Source organism: Pelophylax lessonae (assembly GCF_965119305.1).
Source record: "Pelophylax lessonae genome assembly, chromosome: 12".
NCBI lineage: Eukaryota > Metazoa > Chordata > Amphibia > Anura > Ranidae > Pelophylax > Pelophylax lessonae.
This window is the reverse complement of record NC_138779.1, coordinates 218,536,351-218,561,943: the sequence shown is the minus strand read 5'-3', so window position 1 is coordinate 218,561,943 and position 25,593 is coordinate 218,536,351. Positions and strand designations below refer to the sequence as shown.

Below are 25,593 nucleotides of genomic sequence, written 5' to 3'. Positions count from 1 at the left end.
CTGTCCCATTGGGAGGATTTGGGTAGATTTGGGTAAATTTTCCTTCACTTTCTGTCCTGGAGACAAAAGAGGCACTGCCAGGAGTTGAACCTTCTGATTCCCTTCCCTGTCTTATTTTTTTAGGAACAAATGGATTCTCCAAAGGAACATATGGGGAATAGAATTTTCCTAGATGCCAACTGTCCCGGATTTGCCTGGATAGCCCCCCATTTCGGTCCTCTGTCCCAAATATACTGTGTCTTGGGCTGAGACCTGGGATCACAGTATCACCCTTATTTGCATTACTGAGCATGGCAGTGACTCAAAAACTGCAATAATGGGCATATTTGGGGGTGCTCTAATGAAGAAAGGGGTACCCTGGAAAACTCGTAAGCGTCTGCAGAACTTAGGGACAATAATTTTGGTCTGTCTGCAAGGGTAACAACAGTTCTGGCTGTTCTATTGGAAATTTGCATTGGGCTTGAAGCTCCACATGTTTTGTAAGTACAATACTTTTTACTTTTTAGTAAAAGGTGTCATGGTTCATGCACAAGACCGGTGCACCAACATTTGTTCTTCTATGTACAGTACATATGGATCCCCCAGCCAGCAGTGGGCAGCAAGGCTAAGTGGGTGCTAGAAGACCGTGTCTTGGGTCGTGTGTCGGAGACACCTGAAATTTAGAGAGGGTCTCCCCATAAGGACTGGTGCAATACCTTAGCACTGACACGATTTTATGATATATTCTATTGCTTTCAATATTTGGGGGTGGGGCTGTCCAGAAAGGGGGTGTGATTTGGGCAGGACTGCCTGGAAAGTTGGTGTATCAAGTGTGGGCATTGTGTTGGGGGTGACGGTCCCAGGAAAGGGGACTGAAATGTTAAAAAAAGTCTAGATTTCAGAGAAGTGCTCACAACAAAGCACAGGGTATCACTCATACTGAGGGTGAGGGGACATTGTAAATTCAGCTCATAGAAGAGCCCTAGGTGTCAATGGGACAGAAGGTAAGGTGACAATGGAAGTTCTGTTCATAGAGGAGTCCTGGGAGTCAATGGGACAGGAAGAAGGGTGACGGGGGTGAAGGTCCCAGGGAAGGGGACTGAAATGTTGATAAGTATAAATTCAAGAGAAGTGCTCACAACAGAGCCCAGAGTGTCACTCATACCGAGGGTGAGGGGACATTGGAAGTTTAGCTCATAGCAGAGCCCTAGGTGTCAATGGGACAGAAGGTAAGGTGACACTGGAAGATTCGTTCATAGAGGAGTCCTGGGTGTCAATGGGACAGGAAGTAGGGTGACAGGGGTGACAGTCCCAGGGAAGGGGACTGAAATGTTGATAAGTATAAATTCAAGAGAAGTGCTCACAACAGAGCTCAGAGTGCCACTCATACCGAGGGTGAGGGGACATTGGAAGTTCAGCTCATAGCAGAGCCCTAGGTGTCAATGGGACAGAAGGTAAGGTGACACTGGAAGTTCCATTCACAGGGAAGTCCTGGGTGTCAATGGGACAGGAAGTAGGGTGACAGGGGTGACGGTCCCAGGCAAGGGAACTGAAATGTTGATAAGTATAAATTCAAGAGAAGTGCTCACAACAGAGCTCAGAGTGCCACTCATACCGAGGGTGAGGGGACATTGGAAGTTCAGCTCATAGCAGAGCGCTAGGTGTCAATGGGACAGAAGGTAAGGTGACACTGGAAGTTCTGTTCATAGGGAAGTTCTGAGTGTCAATGGGACAGGAAGTAGGGTGACAGGGGTGACAGTCCCAGGGAAGGGGACTGAAATGTTGATAAGTATAAATTCAAGAGAAGTGCTCACAAGAGAGCCCAGAGTGTCACTCATACCGAGGGTGAGGGGACATTGGAAGTTCAGCTCATAGCAGAGCCCTAGGTGTCAATGGGACAGAAGGTAAGGTGACACTGGAAGTTCCTTTCATAGGGAAGTCCTGGGTGTCAATGGGAAAGGAAGTAGGGTGACTGTTCAGCTCATAGCAGAGCCCTACGGGCCTCAGGACAATGAGTGATGGGTGACACTGAATTTAGCTCATGGCAAAGCTTTGGGTGCGAATAGGACACATGAGGAGAGGTAGGGTATTACTTGGTCAGTGTTTTTCCAGCTTGACTGTCAAAATTAGAATTTATTGCCAATATTACTGAAAAAAAAATGGTTTAGGAGGCAATTATTTCCCCTGGGTGTCACTGGGTCTGCAAATAATACAGGATATTGAGCTCAAGGTAAATGTCTTGGTGTTTCTGAGACAGGAAGGGAAGGGACACGGGAAGGTCAACTCAAGGCATGGCATTGGGTGTCATTAGAACAAAGAATAAGGGTCACAGGAAATTCAGCCGAAGAGAGAAGAGAGATGACTTGGTGTTACTGAGACAGGAAGTGAAGGGAAGCAGGACGTTCAACTCAAATCATAGCATTAGGTGTCATAGAACAAGAAGTGAGGGACACGGGAAGTTCAGCTTAAGAAAGACCTTTTAGTGTCACTGAGACAGAAAGTGAAGTTCAACTCAAGGATTAGCACTGGGTGTCATGGGACAAGGGGTGAGGGACACGGGAAGTTTAGATGAGTGGAGACCCCTTGATGCCCCTGAGACAAGATGTGAAGAGACACAAGAAGTTAAATTCAAGGCATAGAACTGGGTGACACAGAAAGTGCAGCTTGAAGCAGAACCTGGAGTGGCCATGAGACCAGTGGCGTAGCGTGGGGGGTGCAGGGGGGGGGGGAGTACTCACCGGGCGCAACATCTGGGGGGGCGCATCCGCAGTGTCACTCTGTCTGTCTGACTCTGACATACACAGTTCACACACTGTCTGCGGCTACCTCCATCTTTAGGCTGGGAGATGTCCAGCGCGGCCGCCTTATGGCTGAAAATGGCGGGTCGGGGCGGGGCTGGACTGTGCCTCACCTGTCCATTGGCCAAGCCCCGCCTATGCTGCCTCTCCTCACTGCTCAGTCAGTTTAGCAGCAAGTGAGTCAGCAGCCTGGCGCTGTCACAGAGTGGGTTTTTTTTTATCACCTGATATAGAGCCAGAGGCTCTAATAAGCTTCAAAAAAGTGTGGACCCGGGGCGCAGAGCAGTGCGCCCGAGCCCACCCATTGTGTGACAATAGCGAATGAAAATTCGCTATTGTCACATGGATCCTCCTCCTGGCCACCCGCTTCCTGATTGGCCGAAAGGCGAACGCATGCCATTGGCGAGGAGGAGGCGGGAGGACTCGAGTAGACGCGGGTAACTGAGGAGAAGCCGCCGCTGCAGGTAAGTCTCTCTGCATTGAAGGGGGCACATTGGTCTGTCTGCATTGAAAGGGGGCATGCTGGTCATTCTGCATTGAAAGGGGGCACTCTGGTCACTCTGCATTGAAAGGGGGCACGCTGGTCACTCTGCATTGAAAGGGGGCACGCTGGTCACTCTGCATTGAAAGGGGGCACGCTGGTCATTCAAACTTGTATTTAGATGCATTTTACTTTAATTACATCAGTATTTTCATAACAAACAATACATGTGCTTAGGGGGTAAGGGTTTCTTTAACTAATCTAGTGGAAGAGACTCGAGGGCTAAAATCCCGCGGGTTAGGGGGCGCAAATTACTTGCCTTGCCCCGGGTGCTGACAACCGATGCTACGCCACTGCATGAGACTGAAGGGAAATGCTCCATCTAGGACACAGCAAAAAAAATAAAAAATAAATAAATAATTGCTTTTTCCTGAACAAATTTAAAAAAACTTTTGTTTGGAATTCTACGCTGTATGATATTGTTACACTGAAAAAAGTGTGTGTGCATAATATGATCTGAATTTTTCTGCAGAAAACCTCCCAGGACTGTCTGGAAACAAATTTGTTCAAGTGCCGGCCGGTGATCCGGCCAAAATCACCTGCTCCTATCCCTGTAGGTTCAGAACTGCCGAAAAGTATTGGTGCCGATGGAGTAACAACAAGTGTGAACCCATGAGTGACGTGGAAGATACTCAAGATAGTCAGCTGGTCAACTGCCAGACAGAGGACCTGGTGCTCACCATCAGGTCCGTATCCCCGAAGGACAGCGGATTCTACTGGTGTGGTGTCAAAGAGGGCAGCCGATACGGCGAGAGCATCTCCTCTCACCTAATTGTTGTTGGTGAGTTCTGGCCCAACGAGAGGATTCATTACGAACTCTCAAAATACATTAAAGTCTCATTAACACAAAAGGGTGTCATTAATGGGGTGGCAAGCATGTTCATATCTATGCACATAGCCAGATTAAGAGATGCCTCTACCATATGTCCAACTGTCTTTTTATAGCTACAGCCATTTTTATTGTAAAGCATTGGAAAGAGCCATGGATTGCTATGTTGTAGTTCAGGGTCTCCAAACTTTTTAAACAAAGGGCCAGTTGACTATTCTTCAAAGTTTAGCGGGGCCGGACTGTGGCCAGTGGAGAAGAAAATGTCCTGGTGTCAGTGGAATTCAACAATGAACCATCATTGGTATAATTGGGAAAAATCGGGCCTCGTCATTGGTATTAGTGGGAGGAATAGTGCCCCATCATTGGTGCCAGTAGGAGGAATAGTGAACAATTATTGGTGTCAGTGGGAGGAATAGTGCCCCATCATTGGTGTCAGTGGGAGGAATAGTGCCCCATCATTGGTACCAGTAGGAGGAATAGTGAACCATCATTGTGGAATAGTGCCCCACCATTAGTGTCAGTTGGAGGAATAGTGCCTCCATCATTTGTATCAATGCGAGGAATAGTGCCCCATCATTAGTGTCAGTGGAAGGAATAGTGCCCCATCATTGGTGTAAGTGGGAGGAATAGTGCCCCATCATTGGTGTCAGTGGGAGGAATAGTGCTCCACCATTGGTGTCAGTGGGAGGAATAGTGCCCCATCATTGGTGTCAGTGGGAGGAATAGTGCCCCATCATTGGTGTCAGTGGGAGGAATAGTGCCCCATCATTGGTGTCAGTGGGAGAAATAGTGCCCCATCATTGGTGCCAGTAGGAGGAATAGTGCCCCATCATTTTGGAATAGTGCCCCACCATTAGTGTCAGTTGGAGGAATAGTGCCTCCATCATTCGTATCAATGGGAGGAATAGTGCCCCATCATTAGTGTCAGTGTAAAGAATAGTGTCCCATTGTTGGCGTCAGTGGGAGGAATAGTGCCCCATCATTGGTGTCAGTGGGAGAATAGTGATCCATTATTGGTATAAGTGGGTGGAATAGTGTCCTATCATTGGTAACAGCAGGAGGAAAATGCCCCATCATTGGTGTCAGTGAGAGGAATAGTGCCCCATCATTGGTGTCAGTGGGGGGAATAGTGCCTCATCATTGGTATCAGTGGGGGGAATAGTGCCTCATCATTGGTGTCAGTGGGAGGAATAGTGCCCCATCATTGGTGTCAGTGGGGGGAATAGTGCCTCATCTTTGGTAACAATGGGAAGAATAGTACCCCATCGTTGGTGTCAGTAGGAGGAATAGTGCCTCATTACTGGTGTTAGTGGGAGGAATTGTGCCCCACCATTGGTGTCAGTGGGAAGAATAGTGCCTCATCATTGGTGTCAGTGGAAAAAATAGTGCCCCATTGTCGGTGTCTTTGACAGAAACAATGCCCCACTGTTGCTAAAGGTGGGGGGAATAATACCTCAATTGCCAGATTAAAGCAAGCAAAGGGCCACATCAGGCCCCTGGGCCACAGTTTTCGAGATCACTTTGGTAGTTGACTGAATGCCTGTCTTTTCTTACCCCAGAACCCAGAAGCGATGTACGAAATATTGATGGACGGGCAAACTTTGCTGGAGAACCAAGAAACGCGCAAGCGCTTGTCACCCCTTCCAGGTTAGTCCTGAATGCATCTACAGAGACATCTGTTATGATTCAGAAAATTGCATTTTATTAGTAATATGGATGTGGCCTGGTGAAAGCCTAAATTTTGAGTATAGAGTCAGAGTATTTGTGTCAGTTGGTGTGCTGGGAGCCCAATTCAATGAGACCACAGATATGATTTCATGTCCACTGATCAACTGTTTGGGGCGAAACCTTCAGAAGCCACCATCACATGTTTTTTCTATGGTGCAATGCAGCCCATCCTCTGGGGGTTATGCTTCAATCACAAGTTAAAGCAACTGACAGAAAACTGATGGCCACCATTGGCCATCCATAGGCCAGAATATACCCAATGGTAAACATTAAAGTGTATATAAAGCCAAAACTTGTTTTCTTTTAAATAGAATGTGAAAGGGTTACCCTGTGGGGTTTCTACTGCTGAAGAAATATGTTCACCACTCACAAGCCCATTACACGGAGTCACTCTGTTGGCTGACTGGGTGCCAGAAGCCAAGCAGGGCTCATTGAAATGCCTCAACCAGGAGAAGAAGACTGCGGTACTCCATTAAAATACAATGTAGGTGTAACTTTTTTGTTCCAGACCAGCAAGCACCAAATCCTCCCCTGGGACGATTTTCACCTAAAAGCTGGACTCAGCCACAGTGACCAATAAAGTTACACCTACGTTGAATGTGTCGCCATCTTTTTCTCCTTTGGGTTTTTGTTGCTGTCCCCATTGGAAAGATTCACCCTATCACGTACCTGGAGGTGAGCCTGAACGGTGAGGAAGGCCTCTCTTACGCCTCTAACTCAGGACCCCTGATAGTGCAGACAGGAGGTGCCGAGTATAGAATAGCACGAGTGCCTGATGTAGCTGGAAGCAGGCTGAAGTCCACAGACAGGGATAGCCGGGTAGGTCCAGAGCAGGTATGCAGGCAACAGGTGCTGGTGGCAGGAGCGTAGTGAGACAAGCTGGGTCAGAAGCCAAATGGTCATACAGGAGCCAGAAGGAGCAGACTGGAGCGGAGGTCAAGGGACAAGCCGAGGTAGGTGCAGGCGGAGAGCAGAGGATAGTCAGGACAAGCCGGGTCTGGTACTGGTAAACAGGATACAGGTAGCAGGTTCAGGTCAACAAGGCTGAAGACAAAGCAGCACTGGAGCTGAGCAAGGGCTGAGTTTAAATAGTCCATTTGGCACCAGCATCTGTCACGTTGCGTGTTCTCGTGCTTGCGTGCGCGCGTTCGCGCATGCGCATTCGCCAAGTCCCTGCGGGATTGAACAGAAACACAACTCTGAACAGAAAACCTCTTCTTACACACCCTTACTATTTTTCAGAACGAAATTGATGGGAAATTCCAAATGTTTGAGTTGCCATTGGAAAAAGGAGGAGAGGGGAATTCCTCCAATGGATAAACCGGTTTGGTGACAACTGTCTAAAAGGAGATGTCCCCTGGATTTTATAGAGATAGCCTCTTTCTTCCCGCTGTGATTCTACGATATGAAATAAAGGAAAATCTCCTTGACAGGACGCAGGCAGCAAAAAAAAACAAAAAATCCTACTGTAACAATCCTACAGGCTCACCTGAGTCAGAGGACTGCTGCCCGGAGGTAGGAGTGGAGCCCAGTGGCAAGGACCGCAGGCAGGTAGTGGGTGCAGGAAGTCTGGCAGAGGCGTGGTCAGACCATCCGGGTTGGCTACGGTGGTAGCAGTGCTGGATACCGGATGGACACCAGGTATTACTCTGATGAGGACACGGGTTCACCTGAGGTGCGGAAACTAAGTGCTAGCTGGTTTTCACTAGAGCCCCTGATGGTGGGGATAGACTGCGCTGCAAGCTAACACCGGGTCGCGGTCCCCAGGATCACCCAGCCAGGCAGAGTGCAGGTTCGGTCCGGAATCGGAGGAGCAGACAAGGGATAACCAGATAGAAGTCAGACGAGCCAAAGGTCGGGGCGGGCAGCAGTAAGCGTGGTCAGACAGTCCGGATCGGCAACGGAGGTAGCAGTTCAGTAGGTAGGGACAAAGCAGAAGAGTAGTCGGTAGTCTATTCCTGGTCAGCAGTGGATTTGTGGCAGTAGATAGAGCAGGTGAGGAGAAGCTTGATCAAGGCTCAGGAGCTCAATAATCAGCAAGCTGGAGTGCAAAAGGCTGGACTTATATAGGGAAGTACCAGGTGTGTGGAATCAGGGGTGATGAGCAAGGCTTGGCAAGACTAAGGTTGAATAATAGGCTTCAAGGTCGGTAGCCTAGTAAGCAGGGCTACCGCCTGGGATGTGGCTGGACACGGGTTCAAATCCCGACACATACAGAGATCTTATCCATTCCTTACTTTATCCAAAAAGAAAAAAACAAAAACTTTGCATACATTTACAATACATACACTTAAAAGGTGAAGGAGTCTTTTTATTCCCAATTCTCGGCACTCTACAACCTCTAATTTCAGTGTTGGCCTGTAAGGCCACCCATCATCATGATGGCCGGGCCAATAGAAAGGCGCAGGAGCAAGGGTTGGCCTTCAACACTACAAGTCAAAGCTTGAAGACCAGAATCCAAGCCCCCCTCTAAAGTTCTTTAGGTGCTTATATGCTAACCTTTCGCTCATTTTCAAAGTTTGTTGTTCACAGAAAGGTTCACTTTAATATTTTGTGACTTTTTTATTGAATACATCTTTTCTTTGCCCATTTCTAGCGCTGGCAACAACAAGAGCGGCACCGTCACCGCCGTCGTGGTCTCTGTGTGTGCCGCTGTATTGGTGGTCTGTGCTGTGTTCTTATTCCTCAAACTGAAACAGAGGAAGAATTCTGGTAAGTATGACTATTTGTACACATAATCAGTGATGACACTATAAAAAATTATTTATTGGAGGGGGGCAAATTAAATCGTGCAAAACTTAATAAATGATGCAGCACAAATTTGATTTTAATGTCCATATTCCTAGTTATTAAATGGCAGCTAAGTGTCAGAGAATTACAAAACATTGTATTTAACCACTTAAACGGAAGATTTTACCCGCTTCCTGACCAGGGGGTATTTTGCGATTCGCCGCTGCGTGACTTTAACTGACAATTGCGCGGTCATGCGACGCTGTACCCAAACGAATTTGACGTCCTTTTTTTCCCACAAACAGAGCTTTCTTTTGGTGGTATTTGATCACCTGTGCGATTTTTTGATCATGCGCTATAAACAAAAAAATTTTGCAAAAATAACAATATTTTTCAAATTTTTTTACATGAAATTCCCCCCCCCCCCAAAAAAAAATGTAAAAATCAAAATTTTTTTAACACTTTAGGCCAATTTGTTTTCTGCTACATATGTTTGGTAAAAAAAAAATCGCAATAAGCGTATTTTGATTGGTTTGCGCAAAAGTTATTGCGTTTACTAACTAAGGGAAAGATTTTTGTCATTTTTATTGTTTTTTTTTTTTTTTAATGAGTAATGGCGGCGATCTGCGATTTTTTTTGCGGGACTGCGACATTGCGGCGGACAGATTAGACCCTTGACTGACATTTTTGACACTTTTGGGGGTACCAGGGACATTACTACAGTAATCAGTGCTATACATATGCACTGTTACTGTAAAAATGACACTGGCAGGGAAGGGGTTAACTTTATTGGAGAAGGAGGGGTTAAGTGTGTCCCTAGGGGCGTGCTTCTAACTGTGAAGGGATATGGCTGTTTGTGTAACTACAGAGATATACGATCCTGCATAGCAGGATCGTATGATCTCTGCTGTTACACAGGGGAGAATGACAGGCGGCTTTGTTTACATTAGCCGCCTGCCTTTCTCCCTCTGTAACCGACGATCGCGAGTGACCGGTGGACATCGGGTCCGCCGGTCACACGCGCTGGTATCACAGTGAGCGAGCAGGGGGCCGGAGTGAGCCTCCGGCGGCGCGCGCTCACCCCTCATTGGCTCGCAGGCGAGTGACATACCCATACGTCACTTTGCCTGCACGGGGCTGACCGCCACAGTATATGTACTTGCGGCGGTCGGCAAGCGGTTAAAGGGTATCTTATGGGGGCTCTAGCCTTCCCTAAAACCACTGTAGCACCCTAGTGTGTGCTACTAGTGAGAGAGTATGAAAAAGCGTATTCTGGTCAGGAATAACCTGAGTCACTGAATTGGGTCAGGGTTACTAGAGCCCAGGGCTGAATGAATCAACCTGGCAGCTTTCTGGTGCCTCACCCTGGTGTCTGGAAGGATGGAGAATCTTCTAGAACTAGAGGGCAGGGATTAGGAGGAGCTGCCATGACTATTTATAGGGCATCAGCCAATCCAGAAGTGGGCTGTCAGGGGACTGAGACAACCCCATAAATAGACATGGGCCATTTCAGCAAGGGAGGCGGGTGGAAGATGGATTGCTGAGGGGAGGCTGTTGGTGGCCCTTGAGGATACCCCTGCCGGGGAGGGATGGTACCTCAGGCTGGAGGCTCGGTATGTTGCTGAGGGGAGGCTGTTGGTGGCCCTTGAGGATACCCCTGCTGGGGAGGGATGGTACCTCAGGCTGGAGGCTCAGTATGGCTGGCCTAAGAAGGATCCCACCACAGGAGGCAGTTGGAGGAGAACCTTCAGGAGAGGCAGCAGAACAGAGCAAGGACAGACAGTGAGTAGAGATCAGCATTGAGCAGGGACAACACAAGGGGAGAGAATGTTAGCTGTAACTGTGCTCTCTGAAGACAGCAGTGGGCTTTGTCTTCATCCTTGTCCTGGGGAATCTCTATGGAAGTGTTCCAGTCGGGCAGGATTGGGGCAGGAAGTCAGGAGGGAGGGAGGGAGGAATGTCCTGCTGTTTGCTCACTGTACTACTTTATCAAGGGACTGAGAGTTCCTGCCTGTAATGGGCCTTTGCTGGACTAACAATAAAACTGTTAGTTCCCCCAAGAGTGAACAATAGGTGCTGTACTGTGAGAAACCAAGTCTGTGCAGTAAGAAGGAAAAGTGGACTTTTCTAAATAGGGAGGAAGTGTCCCTTTGTTCATAGTTCTGGACGTTTTCAAGCTGGGCATCCCATAATTACCTACCCCATCCAAGTTATCAACCCCTAATAAAACATCAAAAACAAGCAATGTAGTTTTTGGCTGGGCTGTAGTTGGCTCAGACTGATTGAATAGTTTTTTACCTGGTTTTTCTTTCCCTAAGCTTATGATGTATCACAGGTGCCAGTAGATGTCACTGGTATCACTAGTCATAGTATGAGATTTCACAAACAAAACTTAGTTATGAATATTTATATTTCCTTCAGCCAATCCAGTAGGAGGTTTATATCACTGGTGCATGCTGGGGAGGATATAAATATTTAAGACAGGCCATGTGCTCACTCTCTTCCCCTGGGCTGAGGCCTGGGGAGGTGCTGCTGGATGGAGTTCTGCTTTTGGGCCTAATAACCTGTTTTGGGGCCTAATATGTGCTGAAGTGGTCCTGAAGCTGTCCTGCCTGGCCTGGATGAAGGTGTGCCAAGGAGGAGACCGAGGGGAGGCCCCTTGCTGCAAAGAGCCAGGAAGAAAGCTGGTCTCTCAGGATACACTGAAACCTGGGAACATATTTATAGTGTTGCTGGGTGGGCTTAAAGATTCTGACACTGTGAAGCTGGACATTGATCTGGAGAGTCTGTAAGTGATCTGCTACAGTATCTGGGACCCCTAACTCTCACCTCCTTAACTGTTCTACAATAAAACGAGACTGGAGCCCAATACCCTTTCTCGGTCCCCCCATTTTAGCCATGGACTCAGCCTAGGGGTGAAATACTAGCCTATCTCTGGAGGCAGGGGCAGACTGGCAACTTTTGGCCCAGGGGGCAAGTACAAACCAGAGGCCCATTGTGCAGTGACTCAACCCCCTTCCCACTCTCCCTCTTCCCATCCTCCTCCCGACCCCCATTCCAGGCTGAAGCCCTGTTCCAGGTACTCTCTACTCACAGGCTGAATCCAGGTTCCCAACCTGGCCAGCAGGGGGCGGTTGGTGGGAGCTGGGACAGCTCGGTTGGGGCTGGCCAGGGGAGGAGAGTCTCCAGTGGGGCATGGAACCGGCCTCTGCTCAGACACAGTTTGCACAATCTAACACGCACTCAGTAGGTCAGTGGCGGGGACTTTTTACTTCTCTTTACCAGGAATCCTTTAGGGATGTCTGTGGCAGAAGCAGTGCAGCCTTTTTACAGGACTTCAGAGTGGCCCAGGGGGCAATTGCCCCCCTGCCCCCTGGCCCAGTCCTCCCCTGTCTGGAGGTGCTAATCTGCCTTTGGGGTATCAGAGGGGTGCTGCACCACCTAATGCATTTTCCTGTGATAGGGTGTCAGCCATTCTGTACTGCTGCTGAATTCAGAGCAGAGCTGTCAATCCCATGTACAATGGGATAAGGTGATGTTGCAGGGGGTGGAAGCAATGTCCCTACTGGTTCACAAGCCTAAAATAATGGTAAGTAACCTTTAAAATATTTTCTGGAGTCCATGCTGCTCTGTACCCCTCAGTGCTCCCAGAGTTCCCCCTGAAATTCCTAAGCTGTTCCCAGGACAAAGAATCAGAAAGTATCAAAGCCAGTGGATCACCATGATGACAGCCAGGAAACTGACATTCCCAGCAAGGGCATCCTTCGTATTTCCATTGTTATGTCTTCTCTTGTCCTTTCGCAGATTTGGTCTCCGTTGGAAGTTACCGGACCAATATAAGTATGTCTGACCTGGACCACAACAACGGCAAGGAGAACCCGGCGGTGACCGACCTGCAGGAGGCTGAGGAGACTGATATCAGCCGTTTCGAAGGTATGAATTTCGTTACTTAGTGGCCTTCAAAGCTGATCTACTTATACAGAACTAACTAATCTTTGCTTTCTCCTTTTTTCTTGTTTTTCTTTTCTCATTGGCGTTATTTCTACTTTAAGATTCACCGAAGACAAAGAAAAAGGTAAGTCACCCATCTAGATAGCTTACAGAAATCAAGACATGATGAGGGGAATCACAGCTGGATTAGGTAGACCTGTACCTATGGCAGACAGGGCTACTGATAAGGCAGTACAGCCAGCCCTACTGTACTGGGTCCGGGCCCCATAAATTCAAAAGGGGGGCCCAGGCACCTACTAAGCAGGAAGTACTCTTATTGCAGACACCAATCCTCTTTTGCCTCCCCCCTGCAGCACTTCCAGCTTCTCCTCCTCTTTCTCTCTCCAGTTGCACTGCAGGGGGATTAGTCCTAGCACATGTGCCCCTTCCATCTGTTGTCTGGGCCCCCGTGTGCCCCTTTTCCCCACATAGCTTCCGGCTTCTCTCCTCTCCTTTCTCTCCCGCTGGCAGCTGCTATGGGCACACATGGGGAAGTTTTAGGATGGAGAGTAGGGGAAAGGGCCGGTAAATATGTCATTTACTGGCTCCTTCTTTTCCTGAATGAACACAGTGAGCAATCGGTACCAATCACTCCTGTGTCCATTCACAGTAAACTGTGTTTACTATGCTTCAGTTTGTGAATGAGGAGGAAGTCTGAGAGTGCTTCCTATTCATTCATCTGTGCAGCTGAGCCTGTAAAGAAGGGGAATGATAAATCTATGTCCTCAGTCACCTTTGGCTGGGGGGGTCCTTAGTCACTTTCAGCACCAGGTAAGCTGTATGGGGCCCCGTGATTTGTAACAGCAGCCCTTATGGCACAGGTGTATCTACCGCAAGGAAAACAATGCGTTTGCCTGGGGCAGCATTTTTCAGGGGGGCTGCGCCTGTAGCGGGATGATGACTGCAGCTGCCGTCATCACCCCGATATCGTTTTTTAGAGCCGACGGTCAGCTCTCTTGTAATAGCATTTGGAGTGGCTAACTAGCTGCTCAATTGCTATTACAAGCAGCGGTAGGGAAGCCCCCCCCCCTCCCCACTTTCCAGGGCTCTCCCGTCCCACTGGGAGACCGAGTGACCAGCCGGTGCGTCTGCCGGCTGGTCGGACAGCCAAGCAAAGCCAGGATCAGCTTTGATCGGCTCCTCTGAACCATAAAGCGAAAGGGATAACATCACATCACTTCCAGTTTACTCAGGAACTATCGGCGCCAGTTTTTAAAAATCAAAAGCATCAAAACTCAAAAGCATTGGCGTTTTGATACTTTGAAGTGCAGAGGAGGGATTTGGAGTCTTATAGACCCCAGATCTCTCCATAAAGAGGACCTGTCACTGCCTATTGCTGTTACAGGGGATGTTTACATTCCTTGTTACAGCAATGAAAGTGATATAAAAAAATAAATAAAAGCAACAGTGCAAAAATAAAAAAATAATAATAATGAAAAAAAAAAATGTAAGCCCCCCCCCCCCGTCCAACACCCCCCCCCCCGTCCTTCCATGCTCGCACGCAAAGGCGAACGCACAGGTCGGTCCTACATTAACCCAAACAGCGATTGTCCCAAACATGTGAGGTATCACCACGTCCACGAAGGTCAGATCATGGCCAGTAATTCTAGCACCAAACAGCCTCTGTAAATCTAAAGTGGTAACCTGTAAAGGCTTTTAAAGCGTTGCCTAAAATTTAGGTTCTGCATGGGCTTGCACAATTTTAAAGCGGCTGAGGTGGGACAAATTTAGATGGTGGGGGGGGAGGGGGGAGGGGGGCACAAAACCAAAATACACCACTGACCTATGGGCTGCACAAGCAAAGGGGCTGCCTTTCCCTTTATAGAGTTTAGGCACCATCATCAGTGCAGGGCATGGAAACTATGGAGTAGGGTTCAAGACCCAACGAGACAGTATACCCATACAGGTTATTGTGAAACCAGGCTAAAGGAAAGAAAAAGCCCTCCAGCCAGTGTGTAGCACAGCAAAGCCTTCTTAAAACAGAAAGTATTCACATGTCTCATCCCATTACTTCTAGCTGGAAATACATATTTATCCCCACTGCAAGCCATTCTTGTCTCAGGCCATGTGCAGTTTGCAGGACACCATAGCCGGGGTCGTGATCTGCCGCGTGGCTGCATATGAGCAACTCACATCCTGTCTAGACACTCAGAGTAGTAACAGGAGGAAGTTGCAAACCTGCTGATGTCAGAACTTAAAAATACTCCTGTGTTCTTATGTTCACAATAGTTACATTGTTACAGAAATAATGGATTTTAAGTTGTCAAGAAATGGTAACTCCCCCAAACAATTAAAAAAAAAAGAAAGATCCAAAGATGCATGCTGATGTCATTAGACAGGGTCACTGCATGAGCTGCAATATACAGAATAATTTACAATTCTGAGGTCTATAAGTAAAGCAGTAAATTATGGTGCCAGGATTAAGTGCTGGTATCTATTGGCGTAGTCGTGGTTTACCTTTGGGAAGGTTCAAGGCTGGGAGCAGTGAAAATTAAGGACATGCAGTACATATTTCAGTTAAAAAAGTTTTCATTTCACAAAATGTCTGCAAAAATCTGGAGGTTTTTGCAAAATGTTGCCAGCTCAAAAGAGCAGAGAGCATTGGGGTTAATGGTGAAGGTGACATTAAAAACCACCCTAATTTTGTAATTTTGACCCCAATGCATTTTGCTGAAATTTCCTTTTTTGACAAAATTTACAAGAAATAAAAACTCCCTATTGACAAGAGTACTTTACCTCGTTGGTGGGGGATGGCTTGTCAAGTGGTTGCAATGGCTTCTGCAATGATATTTCCAATAGCTGCAATGGCTTAGTCAAAGATTTACCCATGGGATGACCAGTGTCTGCATTGGCTTGTCCAATGGCTCATTCAATATCCACAATGGCTTATCCAAAGGTTTTCCCATGGAATGACTAATGGCTGCAATGGCTTGTCCAATGGCTCATTCAATATCCACAATGGCTTACCCAAAGATTTTCCAATGGGGTGACAAGTGACTGCAATGGCTTGTCCAATGGCTCATTCAATATCCACATTGGCTTATTCAAAGATTTACACATGGGATGACCAGTGGCTGCAATGGCTTGTCCAATGGCTCATTCAATATCCACAATGGCTTATCCTAAGATTTTCCCATGGAATGACTAATGGCTGCAATGGCTTGTCCAATGGCTCATTCAATATCCACAATGGCTTATCCAAAGGTTTTCCCATGGAATGACTAATGGCTGCAATGGCTTGTCCAATGGCTCATTCAATATCCACAATGGCTTATCCAAAGATTTTCACATGGAATGACTAATTGCTTCAATGGCTTGTCCAATGGCTCATTCAATATCCACAATGGCTTATCCAAAGATTTGCCCATGGGATGACCAGTGGCTGCAATGGCTTGTCCAATGGCTCATTCAATATCCACAATGGTTTATCCAAAGATTTGCCTATGGGATGACCAATGTCTACAATGGCTTGTTCAATGGCTCATCCAAAGTATGCAATGGCTTATCCAAAGATCTGCCCATGGGATGACCAATAAAATACACAATGGGGTGGTACTGGCGCAAAGTCATGTTCACCGACACTGAAACCATCAGTCTGTAGGTGGATACTAGATTTGAGACTGAACAAGGTGGAAAGAGTCATATGGAGGTTAAAGCAGATGGTGATTCTGCTGTAGGGGAGAACAGTCCAATGCTCAGGGCAAGCCTCTTGTGGGAAGTAGAAGCACACTCTAAGGACATGTAGAAAAAGACAAAACAGAGGCGCCTCTTGAGTAATAACTGTGCAGCATTTAATAACAAGTTATAAAAACACTCACATTTGGGTGTCGGAAAACTGGCACATCCAAGGTGTCCTGCATCGGTGCATCTCTATACACACTGGTAAGCTGCTCAATGTGAGTGCAATCTACCGCCATGGTTACTGTGGGTCTCGTATGGGGACTGTACGCCGAGTTGGCATGTATCCTGGACCAAGACAAAGCTTGAAAAAGGAGCGCACCTGTCATTCACATTGGCAGTGCACACGCTTGGAAACGCGTTGTGGTAATTTTCAGTGACGTCACACGCACGGTGCTGCGGTCCACGTGCGTTTTAACCCTCCATCTCGGTCCAGGATACATGCCAAGTCGGCTTTAAGTCCCCAAACTGGACCCACAGGAACCACGGCGGTACGCTGCACCCCACATTGAGCAGCTTACTACATGTATAGAAACACACCTCTGCAGGACACCCTGGATGTGCCGATGAGTGTTTTTATACTTTGTTATTAAATGCTACACAGCTTTTACTCAAGAGGTGCCTCTGTTTTGTCTTTTTCTACATGGGATGACTAATGTCTGTAATGGCTTGTCCAATGGCTCATCCAATGTCTGCAATGGCTTATCCAAAGATTTGCCTTTGGGTTGACCAATGGCTCATATAGTGGCTGTAATAGCTTGTCCAATGGCTGGTCCGATGGCTGCAATGAAGTGTCCATTGGCTCACCCAGTGTCTGCAATGGCTTGTCCAATGGCTCATCCAATGTCTGCAATGGCTTATCCAAAGATTTGCCCATGGGTTGACCAATGGCATATCCAAAGGCTCATCTTGTGGCTGCAATAGCTTGTTCAATGGCTGGTCCATTGGCTGCAATGAAGTGTCCATTGGCTCACCCAGTGTCTGCAATGGCTTGTCCAATTGCTCACCCAAAGTCTGCAACGGCTTATCCAAAGATTTGCCCATGGGTTGACCAATGGCATATCCAATGGCTCATCTAGTGGCTGCAATAGCTTGTCCAATGGCTGGTCCGATGGCTGTAATGAAGTGTTCAATGGCTCATCCAGTGTCTGCAATGGCTTGTCCAAACGCTCATCCAATGCAAGCAAAGTCTTATCCAGTGGCTTGAATAATGGCTGGCAATATTGACCATCATACCCTCAGTATCTGCTCTTACCAAAATCTAATTTTTCATAAAAGCAGGGTTCCTTCAAACTCTTACCCACAGTCCATCTGGAGTTGTTCTATGTTGTTTAGACTTTGCAGTCAGCCCAGTAAGGTATAAAATAAGAGAAACATTAACCTAACTCAACCCTTTTACAATGGTGGTGAATTCTTCACCTAAACAACTTTCATGTGTATCATTTCAGGGATCCCGAGAGAACCTGGATTATTCCTGCTTCCTGATCAATAATATTGGGACCCCAAATGAGCAAGTGGTTGAATAATGGGCGCTCCGCCTATCCCATGTGCTTTAGGCCATTCCTGCTTGCTTGAGATCTGTACACACTCCGATGAAATGTAATAAATACAAGAATCAATTCTATATTCTGATGTGATAGCTTCAATGTGCTGCAACCTGCGTGAGAATGCGTAAATTCATATAATAACGGGCACAGCAGGTATGAAAACCCGGGAACTTCCCACAGCGATCTTACCAATAGCAGTATTTCAGATTGTGAAATGAAAACCACGTGAAAATATTACAGCTGCTTATGATTTAATACAAGTAATTGATATACTATTCTAAATCGCATATGATTTTTCAAAAATAAAGTACACAAATTTAAAATAATAATAATAATACATGGATTAGGGTGAAGGTTACATGTATTCTTAGTATTTTGTGTTATTGTTTTGTACTGTAAGTGTAGACAGGGGCTACCATTAGAATCCAATGTGAGAAACCCTACAATTTTATCCTTATCCCAGCATTGCAAGCTGCTATACCTGGGTGTCTTTCTTCTGTGTGTAGACCCTTCGATATCTGCAAGCTAGTAGATGGGGCCTGCCTCAGGCTGGTTATTGTCTAGGAACCATCCTAGATCCGAGCCTCTTACCCAGAGAGGCAAAACCTCAATCCCGAGATAGATCCTTTAAACAGAGCCAGTCCCTCCATTCTGAGCATAATCCCCCATGGAGGGCCAGATCCTCCATGCAAAGACAGGACCTCCATCTCAAAGCAGAACCACCATCCCAACGAAGACCCTCTGTCCAGAAACAGACTCCCCATGAAAAGTCTGATCCTCCATAATAAGACAGACCTCCAGGGACAGCCCCTATATACCAAGCCAGATCCTTTACAGAACCAGTCCCCCCATCCTAAGCCTAATCCCCCATAGAGGGGCAGACCCTCCACACAGAGGCAGGACTTCCATCCTGAAGCAGAAGCTCCATCTCAATGAAGACCCTCTACTCAGAAGCAGACTCCACATAAAAAGTCTGTTCCTCCATAATAAGACAGACCTCCAGGGACAGCCCCTACATACCAAAACAGATCCTTTATACAGAACCAGTCCCACCATCCTAAACCTAATCCCCCATAGAGGGGCAGACCTTCAACACAGAGGCAGGACTTCCATCCTGAAGCAGAACCTCCATCTCAATGAAGACCCTCTACTCAGAAGCAAACTCCACATAAAAAGGAAGACCCTCCATACTGAGACAGACCACCCCATCCACAGACAGACTCTCCATACAAGGTCAGTTCCTTCCGTAGTATAATCCTCTATAAAAAGGCAGTTCATCTATACAGAGACCAGACTATACCAGAACCACCATCCTAACAAAGACCCTCTATCTAGGAGAAGTCTCCCCATTAAAATGAAGACTCTCCATACTGAGACAGACCCCCCCCCCCCCCCATTGAGAGACAGGCCCTATTTTCCAAGACAGAACCTCCATACAGAGCCAATCCCTTTATCACCAGCATAATCCTGCATAAAGAAGTTGGCCCTCCATACTGAGACAGATACAGCCACCCAGAAACAGACCCTCAATACTGAGAAAGACCCTCCATGCCGGAGATGGAACCCCCATACATATAGAAACACTCCATACTGAGACTGGAAATCCATACCAAAGCAGAATCACCACCCCAAAGAAGACCCTCCATCCAGAAACAGGTTCCTTACAAAGGGACAGATCCTACATACCAAGATAGACACCCCCCCCCCATCCATAGACCAACTTTCTACACTGAGACAGATCTTTCATACAGAGACAGTTCCTCCATTCCCAGCATAATTCGGAAAAAAAAATGCAGACCCTTGATACCAAGACAGAACACCCTAATCCAGAAACAAACCTTCAATACAGATACAGGACCTCCAAACTGAAGCAGAACCACCATCCTAATGAAGACTCCATGTAAAGGGGCAGACTTTTCATACCATGATAGAGGTTCCACACAAATACTGACCCCTCAATCCAGAGACAGACCCTCTATATCTAGACAGAGCCTCCATACCGAGACAGAACCCCATAGACAGACTCCCCCATACAGATAAAGACCCTCCTATACAAAAGTATAGGTTTCATGTTCCAAAGCAGCCAATGTCAGCCTTATCAATTATCATTTTTTAAATAAACATAATACTTGCCTTTCAAATTTTGTTCGTGTTACCATTTTCTTTTGATTCACGTCTTATTAATTGGTTGTATTGTTTATGTCTTGCTGCAAAACTACTGCTGTGCTTCCTTGCAAATAAAATTGCAAACAAAATTTTATTCCAGTCTTTAGATAGAGCCTCTGTTATTACTTTGGTCACACTGAAAGTGTTGGGTTTCTGCTTTTGTGCGTAGACTCCTTTATATCTGTAAATTGCAAACCAATGGATGGGGCCTAGGAGTTATCCCAAAGTTGATCCTCCACCCCAAGCGTAGCACTTGACACACAGATCCTACATACAAGGCAGAACCTCAATCCCAAGATAGACACTTCATACGTAGTCAGCCACTCCATCCTGAAGTAGAAGCTCTATCCCCAAGAAGACCCTCCATCCTGAAGCAGACCCTCCATACTGAGACAGACCCTCCATCCTGAAGCAGACCCTCCATACTGAGACAGACCCTCCATCCTGAAGTAGAAGCTCTATCCCCAAGAAGACCCTCTATCCTGAAGCAGAAGCTCTATCCCCAAGAAGACCCTCTATCCTGAAGCAGAAGCTCTATCCCCAAGAAGACCCTCTATCCTGAAGCAGAAGCTCTATCCCCAAGAAGACCCTCTATCCTGAAGCAGACCCTCCATACTGAGACAGACCTCCTTTTCACAGACAGACCTTCAATACAATAGACTCACCATAGTCAGTCCCTTCATCCCTATTATAAACCCCCATAGAGAGGAAGACTTTCAATACAGGGACAGGGCCTCCATCACGAAGCAGGAGCTCCATCCCAATAAAGATCCTCCACCCAGAGGAGGACTCTCCATAAAAAGGCAGATCCTCCATACTGAGACAGATCACCCCATCCACAGACAGACCTTCAGTACGACAGACTCATCATAGTCAGTCGCTCCATCCCTAGTTTAATCCTCCATAGAGAGGCATGCCCTCCCTACAGAGTCACGACCTCCACCCCCGAAGTAGAGTTACCATCCCCACGAAGACCCTCCTTCCCGAAGCAGACTCCCCATTAAACTGCAGATCCTCCATACTGAGACAGGCCCCCCATCCAGAGAAAGAACCTCCATAACAAGACAGATCTTCCATACAGAGCCAGTTCCCCTATCTCCAGCACGATTCTCAATAAAGAAACAGACCTTCTATATCGAGACAAACACCCCCATCCAGAGACAGACCCTCAATAATGAGACATACCCTCCATGCTGAGATGGAACCCCCCATACAGATAGAAAAACTCCATATAGAGACAGGATCTCAATGCTGAAGCAGAATTACTACTCCAAAGAGGACCCTCCATCCAGAAGAAGACTCTTCATGAAGTGGCAGACCCTCCATATCGAGAAGATCCCCCATCCAGAGACAGATCCTCTTTAGCAAGAAAATCCTCCATAAAGTGTCTGTCCTTCTGTTCTCAATATAATTACATTTTCTAAGAAAAATAATTGGATAAAGTAGGAGACAGTTTGGTTTATGTTGCTATCCATGGCTTAGGAGGAAGATCACTGGTCCACCACTGGTGCTGCCATGGCTAGCCGGGCTCTTTTGTAATATGAACCCACAGAACAATGGATTAGATACACTGGATCAGCGTAACAGGCAGTGGAACTAGAAACAGGCAGTGGAACTAGAATTTTCCAAAGGAGAGTTTGGCAGGCCATGTACTTTCTCAGAACAGGATTGCTTTGAATTTTAGTGCCATCTAGTGTGAGGAAGGAACATAACATTCAATACCAAAACAGCCCAATGATTGCCATCTACTGGTGGAGAAAGTGACTGAAAGTCCTCCGCATCTGGTGTTTTTATCAGTTAGTACAGTGGTCCTCAACCCTGGCCTACAGGGCCCACTAACAGGCCAGGTTTTAAGTATTACCTTGGGGAGATGCAGACTAGAATACTGCAATCACTGAGCAGCAAATGATATCACCTGGGATGTATTTCAGTTATCTTGCAAACCTGGCCTGTTAGTGGGCCCTGAGGACCGGAGTTGAGGACCACTGAATTAGTATATCAGAAAGCTTTATATCTGTGCGAGAAGCTCCTGATAGAAGCTGTTGATCTCTGCTTCCTGAATGCATACTAGTTTTGGGACAAGGAAGATTGTCTATCTATCTATCTATCTATCTATCTATCTATCTATCTATCTATCTATCTATCTATCTATCTATCTATCTATCTATCTATCTATCTATCTATCTATCTATCTATCTATCTATCTATCTATCTATCTATCCCATAATATCTATCTATCTATCTATCTATCTATCTATCTATCTATCTATCTATCTATCTATCTATCTATCTATCTATCTATCTATCTATCTATCTATCTACACTATATCACCAAAAGTATTGGGACACCTGCCTTTACATGCACATGAAGAATATTTGCAGCATAAAAGTCTTCTGGGAAGGCTGTCTACAAGGTTCAGGAGTGTGTCTATGGGAATGCACTGGTCCAAAAAATTTGGTGGAGGGGGGATTATGGTGTGGGTTTTTTTTTCAGGGGTTGGGCTTTGGCCCCTTAGTTCCATTGAAGGGAACTCTTGAGGCGTCAGCATACCAAGACATTTTGGACAATTTCATGCTCCCAACTTTGTGGGAACAATTTGGGGATGGCCCCTTCCTGATCCACCATGACTGCGCACCAGTGCACAAAGCAAGGTCCATAAAGACATGGATGAGCGAGTTTGGGGTGGAGGAACTTGATTGGCTCCAACCCGATAGAATACCTTTGGAATGAATTAGAGCACAGACTGCAAGCCAGGGCTTTTTGTCCAAATCAGTGCCTGATCTCACAAATGCGCTTCTGGAAGAATGGTGAAACATTCCCATAGACACTCCTAAACCTTGTGGATGGCCTTCCCAGAAGAGTTGAAGCTGTTATAGCTGCAAAGGGGGGGCCAACTCAATATTGAACCCAACGGACTAAGACTGGGATGCCATTAAAGGCAGGCTTCCCAATACTTTTAGTATTATCTATCTATCTATCTATCTATCTATCTATCTATCTATCTATCTATCTATCTATCTATCTATCTATCTATCTATCTATCTATCTATCTATCTATCTATCTATCTATCTATCTATCTATCTATCTATCTATCTACACTATATCACCAAAAGTATTGGGACACCTGCCTTTACACGCACATGAAGATTAATGGCAGCTTCAAGTCTTCTGGGAAGGCTGTCCACAAGGTTCAGGAGTGTGTTTATGGGAATGCACTGGTCCAAAAAATTTGGTGGAGGTGGGATTATGGTGTGGGGTTGTTCTTCAGGGGTTGGGCTTGGCCCCTTGGTTCCAGTGAAGGGAACTCTTAAGGCGTTGGCATACCAAGACATTTTGGACAATTTCATGCTCCCAACTTTGTGGGAGGAGTTTGGGGATGGCCCCTTCCTGTTCCACCATGACTGCACACCAGTGCACAAAGCAAGGTCCATAAAGACATGGATGAGCGAGTTTGGAGTGGAGGAACTTGACTGGCTCCAACCCGATAGAACACCTTTGGAATGAATTAGAGCGCATGGATGATCAAGTTTGGGGTGGAAGAACTTGACTGGCTCCAACCCAATAAAACACCTTTGGGATGAATTAGAGCAGACTGCAAGCCAGGTCTTTTCGCCCAAATCAGTGGCAGATCTCACAAAGGCGCTTCTGGAAGAATGGTCAAACATTCCCATAGACACTCCTAAACCTTGTGGACAGCCTTCCCAGAAGAGTTGAAGCTGTTATAGCTGCAAAGGGGGGGCCAACTCAATATTGAACCCTACGGACTAAGACTGGGATGCCATTAAAGTTCATGTGTGTGTAAAGGCAGGTGTCCCAATACTATTGGTAATATAGTCTATCTATCTATCTATCTATCTATCTATCTATCTATCTATCTATCTATCTATCTATCTATCTATCTATCTATCTATCTATCTATCTATCTATCTATCTATCTATCTATCTATCTATCTATCTATCTATCTATCTATCTATCTATGTCTCTATCTCTCTCAGTGTAGATTTCCTCTGAGCAGAACATTCTGGGGACTGGAGAAGGTTAGATGTGATGTTGGTCTGTTAGTTATAAATCAGCAGCCTGTCTGGTTAATGAGTGACAGGGAATCCAGTCGAAGGGTCACTTCTCACTTCCCACCACCAACACAGACACGACGCATACAGCGCACCGATGTCCGACTGCCCCCCACCTTTCCTCTGTCTGGGCTGACTGCAGACCCCCCGGGTAAGTGACCCGTCCTACCTTTACATGGAGGAACCAGAATCTGGGTTGGACAGAATTGTGCGTTTGTAATCTGCACTGGTATGGGGACTCAGGATTGATCGGGTCAACATGGCTGACCACTTGGGTGGACATCACAGATAAGGGGCTCTTGGAAGTGGTCCGGTCACATGACCAATACCTGTTACAAGGGGAAGTTATTAGATACATTGTCACCAAATATAACTCATTTCCAGAGATAATTCCTGAGCTGGAGTCCTTAGGACTTCCTGTTTTTCGATCAGCTCTATTATTGACCAATTCCCTAGATAGCTAAATGATTGTTTGCTAAGTTGTTCAATAATGACTCATCAAGTCTCGGTAAAGTGCATATAAAGCCCAATCTTCTTTTTTTTATTGTTTTGATGGAGAAGGGAAAATTTGGGGCGGACCCCTGCCAGGTTTCCTTTTACTGTCTGTGTCCTGGTGTATAGATTTCCATCCATTTCCTGTTCTGGAGACCCCACAGGAAGTAAAAGGAAATCACACCAAAGTGAGGGGACATTCTCTTTTAGTTGTCACCAGAACACGTGTCCCCATTGGAAGGTTTCTCCTTAAGTCCAATTCTGATCACAATAACCATAACCTTTATCTCGCCCATCCCCTTGAGTTCCCAAAACAATGGTCACCAGGACGCAGTTGCTGCAGATTTTTTGGCTGCCCGTCCATGATGCCAATCTCCCGTTCCACCACATACCAAAGGTGCTTTATTGGATGAGATGTGGTGAGTGTGGAGGCCATTGGAGGACAGGGACCTCATTGTCATGATGAAGAAACCAGTGGTGAGATGATTGGAGCTTTGTGACATGGTGCATTATCCTGCTGGAAGGAGCCATCAGAAGATGGGGACACTGTAGTCATAAAGGGATGGACATGGTCAGCAACAATACTCAGGTAGGCCGTGGCGTATAAACCATGCTCAGTTAGTACTAAGGGGCCCAAAGTGTGCCAAGGAAATATCCCCCACACTATTATACCACCACCATCACCAGCCTGAACCATTACCCCCCCTCACACCATTACACCACCACTACCAGCCTGAACCATTACCCCCCCCCCCCCACACACCATTACACCACCACCAGCAGCCTGAACCATTACCCCCCCCTCCTCCCCCACACCATTACACCACCACCACAAGGCTGAACCGGTGATACAAGGCAGGATGGATCCATGCGCCAAATTCTGACCCTCCCATCTGAATGTCTGAAATCCAGACTCCGCAGACCAGGCAACGTTTTTTCCAATCTTCTATTATCCAATTTTGGTGATCTGTGCCAATTGTAGCCTCAGTTTCCTGTTCTTAGCTGACAGGAGTTTCCTTCAACCAGGGCCAATTAGAGATTA

At 46.6% G+C, this 25,593-nt stretch overlaps 1 protein-coding gene across 1 annotated transcript in view; it reads left to right on the top strand.

Annotated features, from left to right (window-relative positions):
* The window catches only part of LOC309568506 (polymeric immunoglobulin receptor-like), a 61,742-nt gene extending 43,593 nt beyond the window's left edge, over positions 1–18,149 (top strand). The window contains exons 6-11 of the mRNA XM_082274185.1: positions 3,791–4,099; positions 5,707–5,794; positions 8,472–8,587; positions 12,410–12,538; positions 12,658–12,680; positions 17,722–18,149. Coding sequence (XP_082130311.1) covers positions 3,791–4,099; positions 5,707–5,794; positions 8,472–8,587; positions 12,410–12,538; positions 12,658–12,680; positions 17,722–17,799 — 743 coding nt within the window. The 3' untranslated portion in view covers positions 17,800–18,149. The remainder of the gene's footprint in view (positions 1–3,790; positions 4,100–5,706; positions 5,795–8,471; positions 8,588–12,409; positions 12,539–12,657; positions 12,681–17,721) is intronic.
* Positions 18,150–25,593: the final 7,444 nt, after the last annotated feature.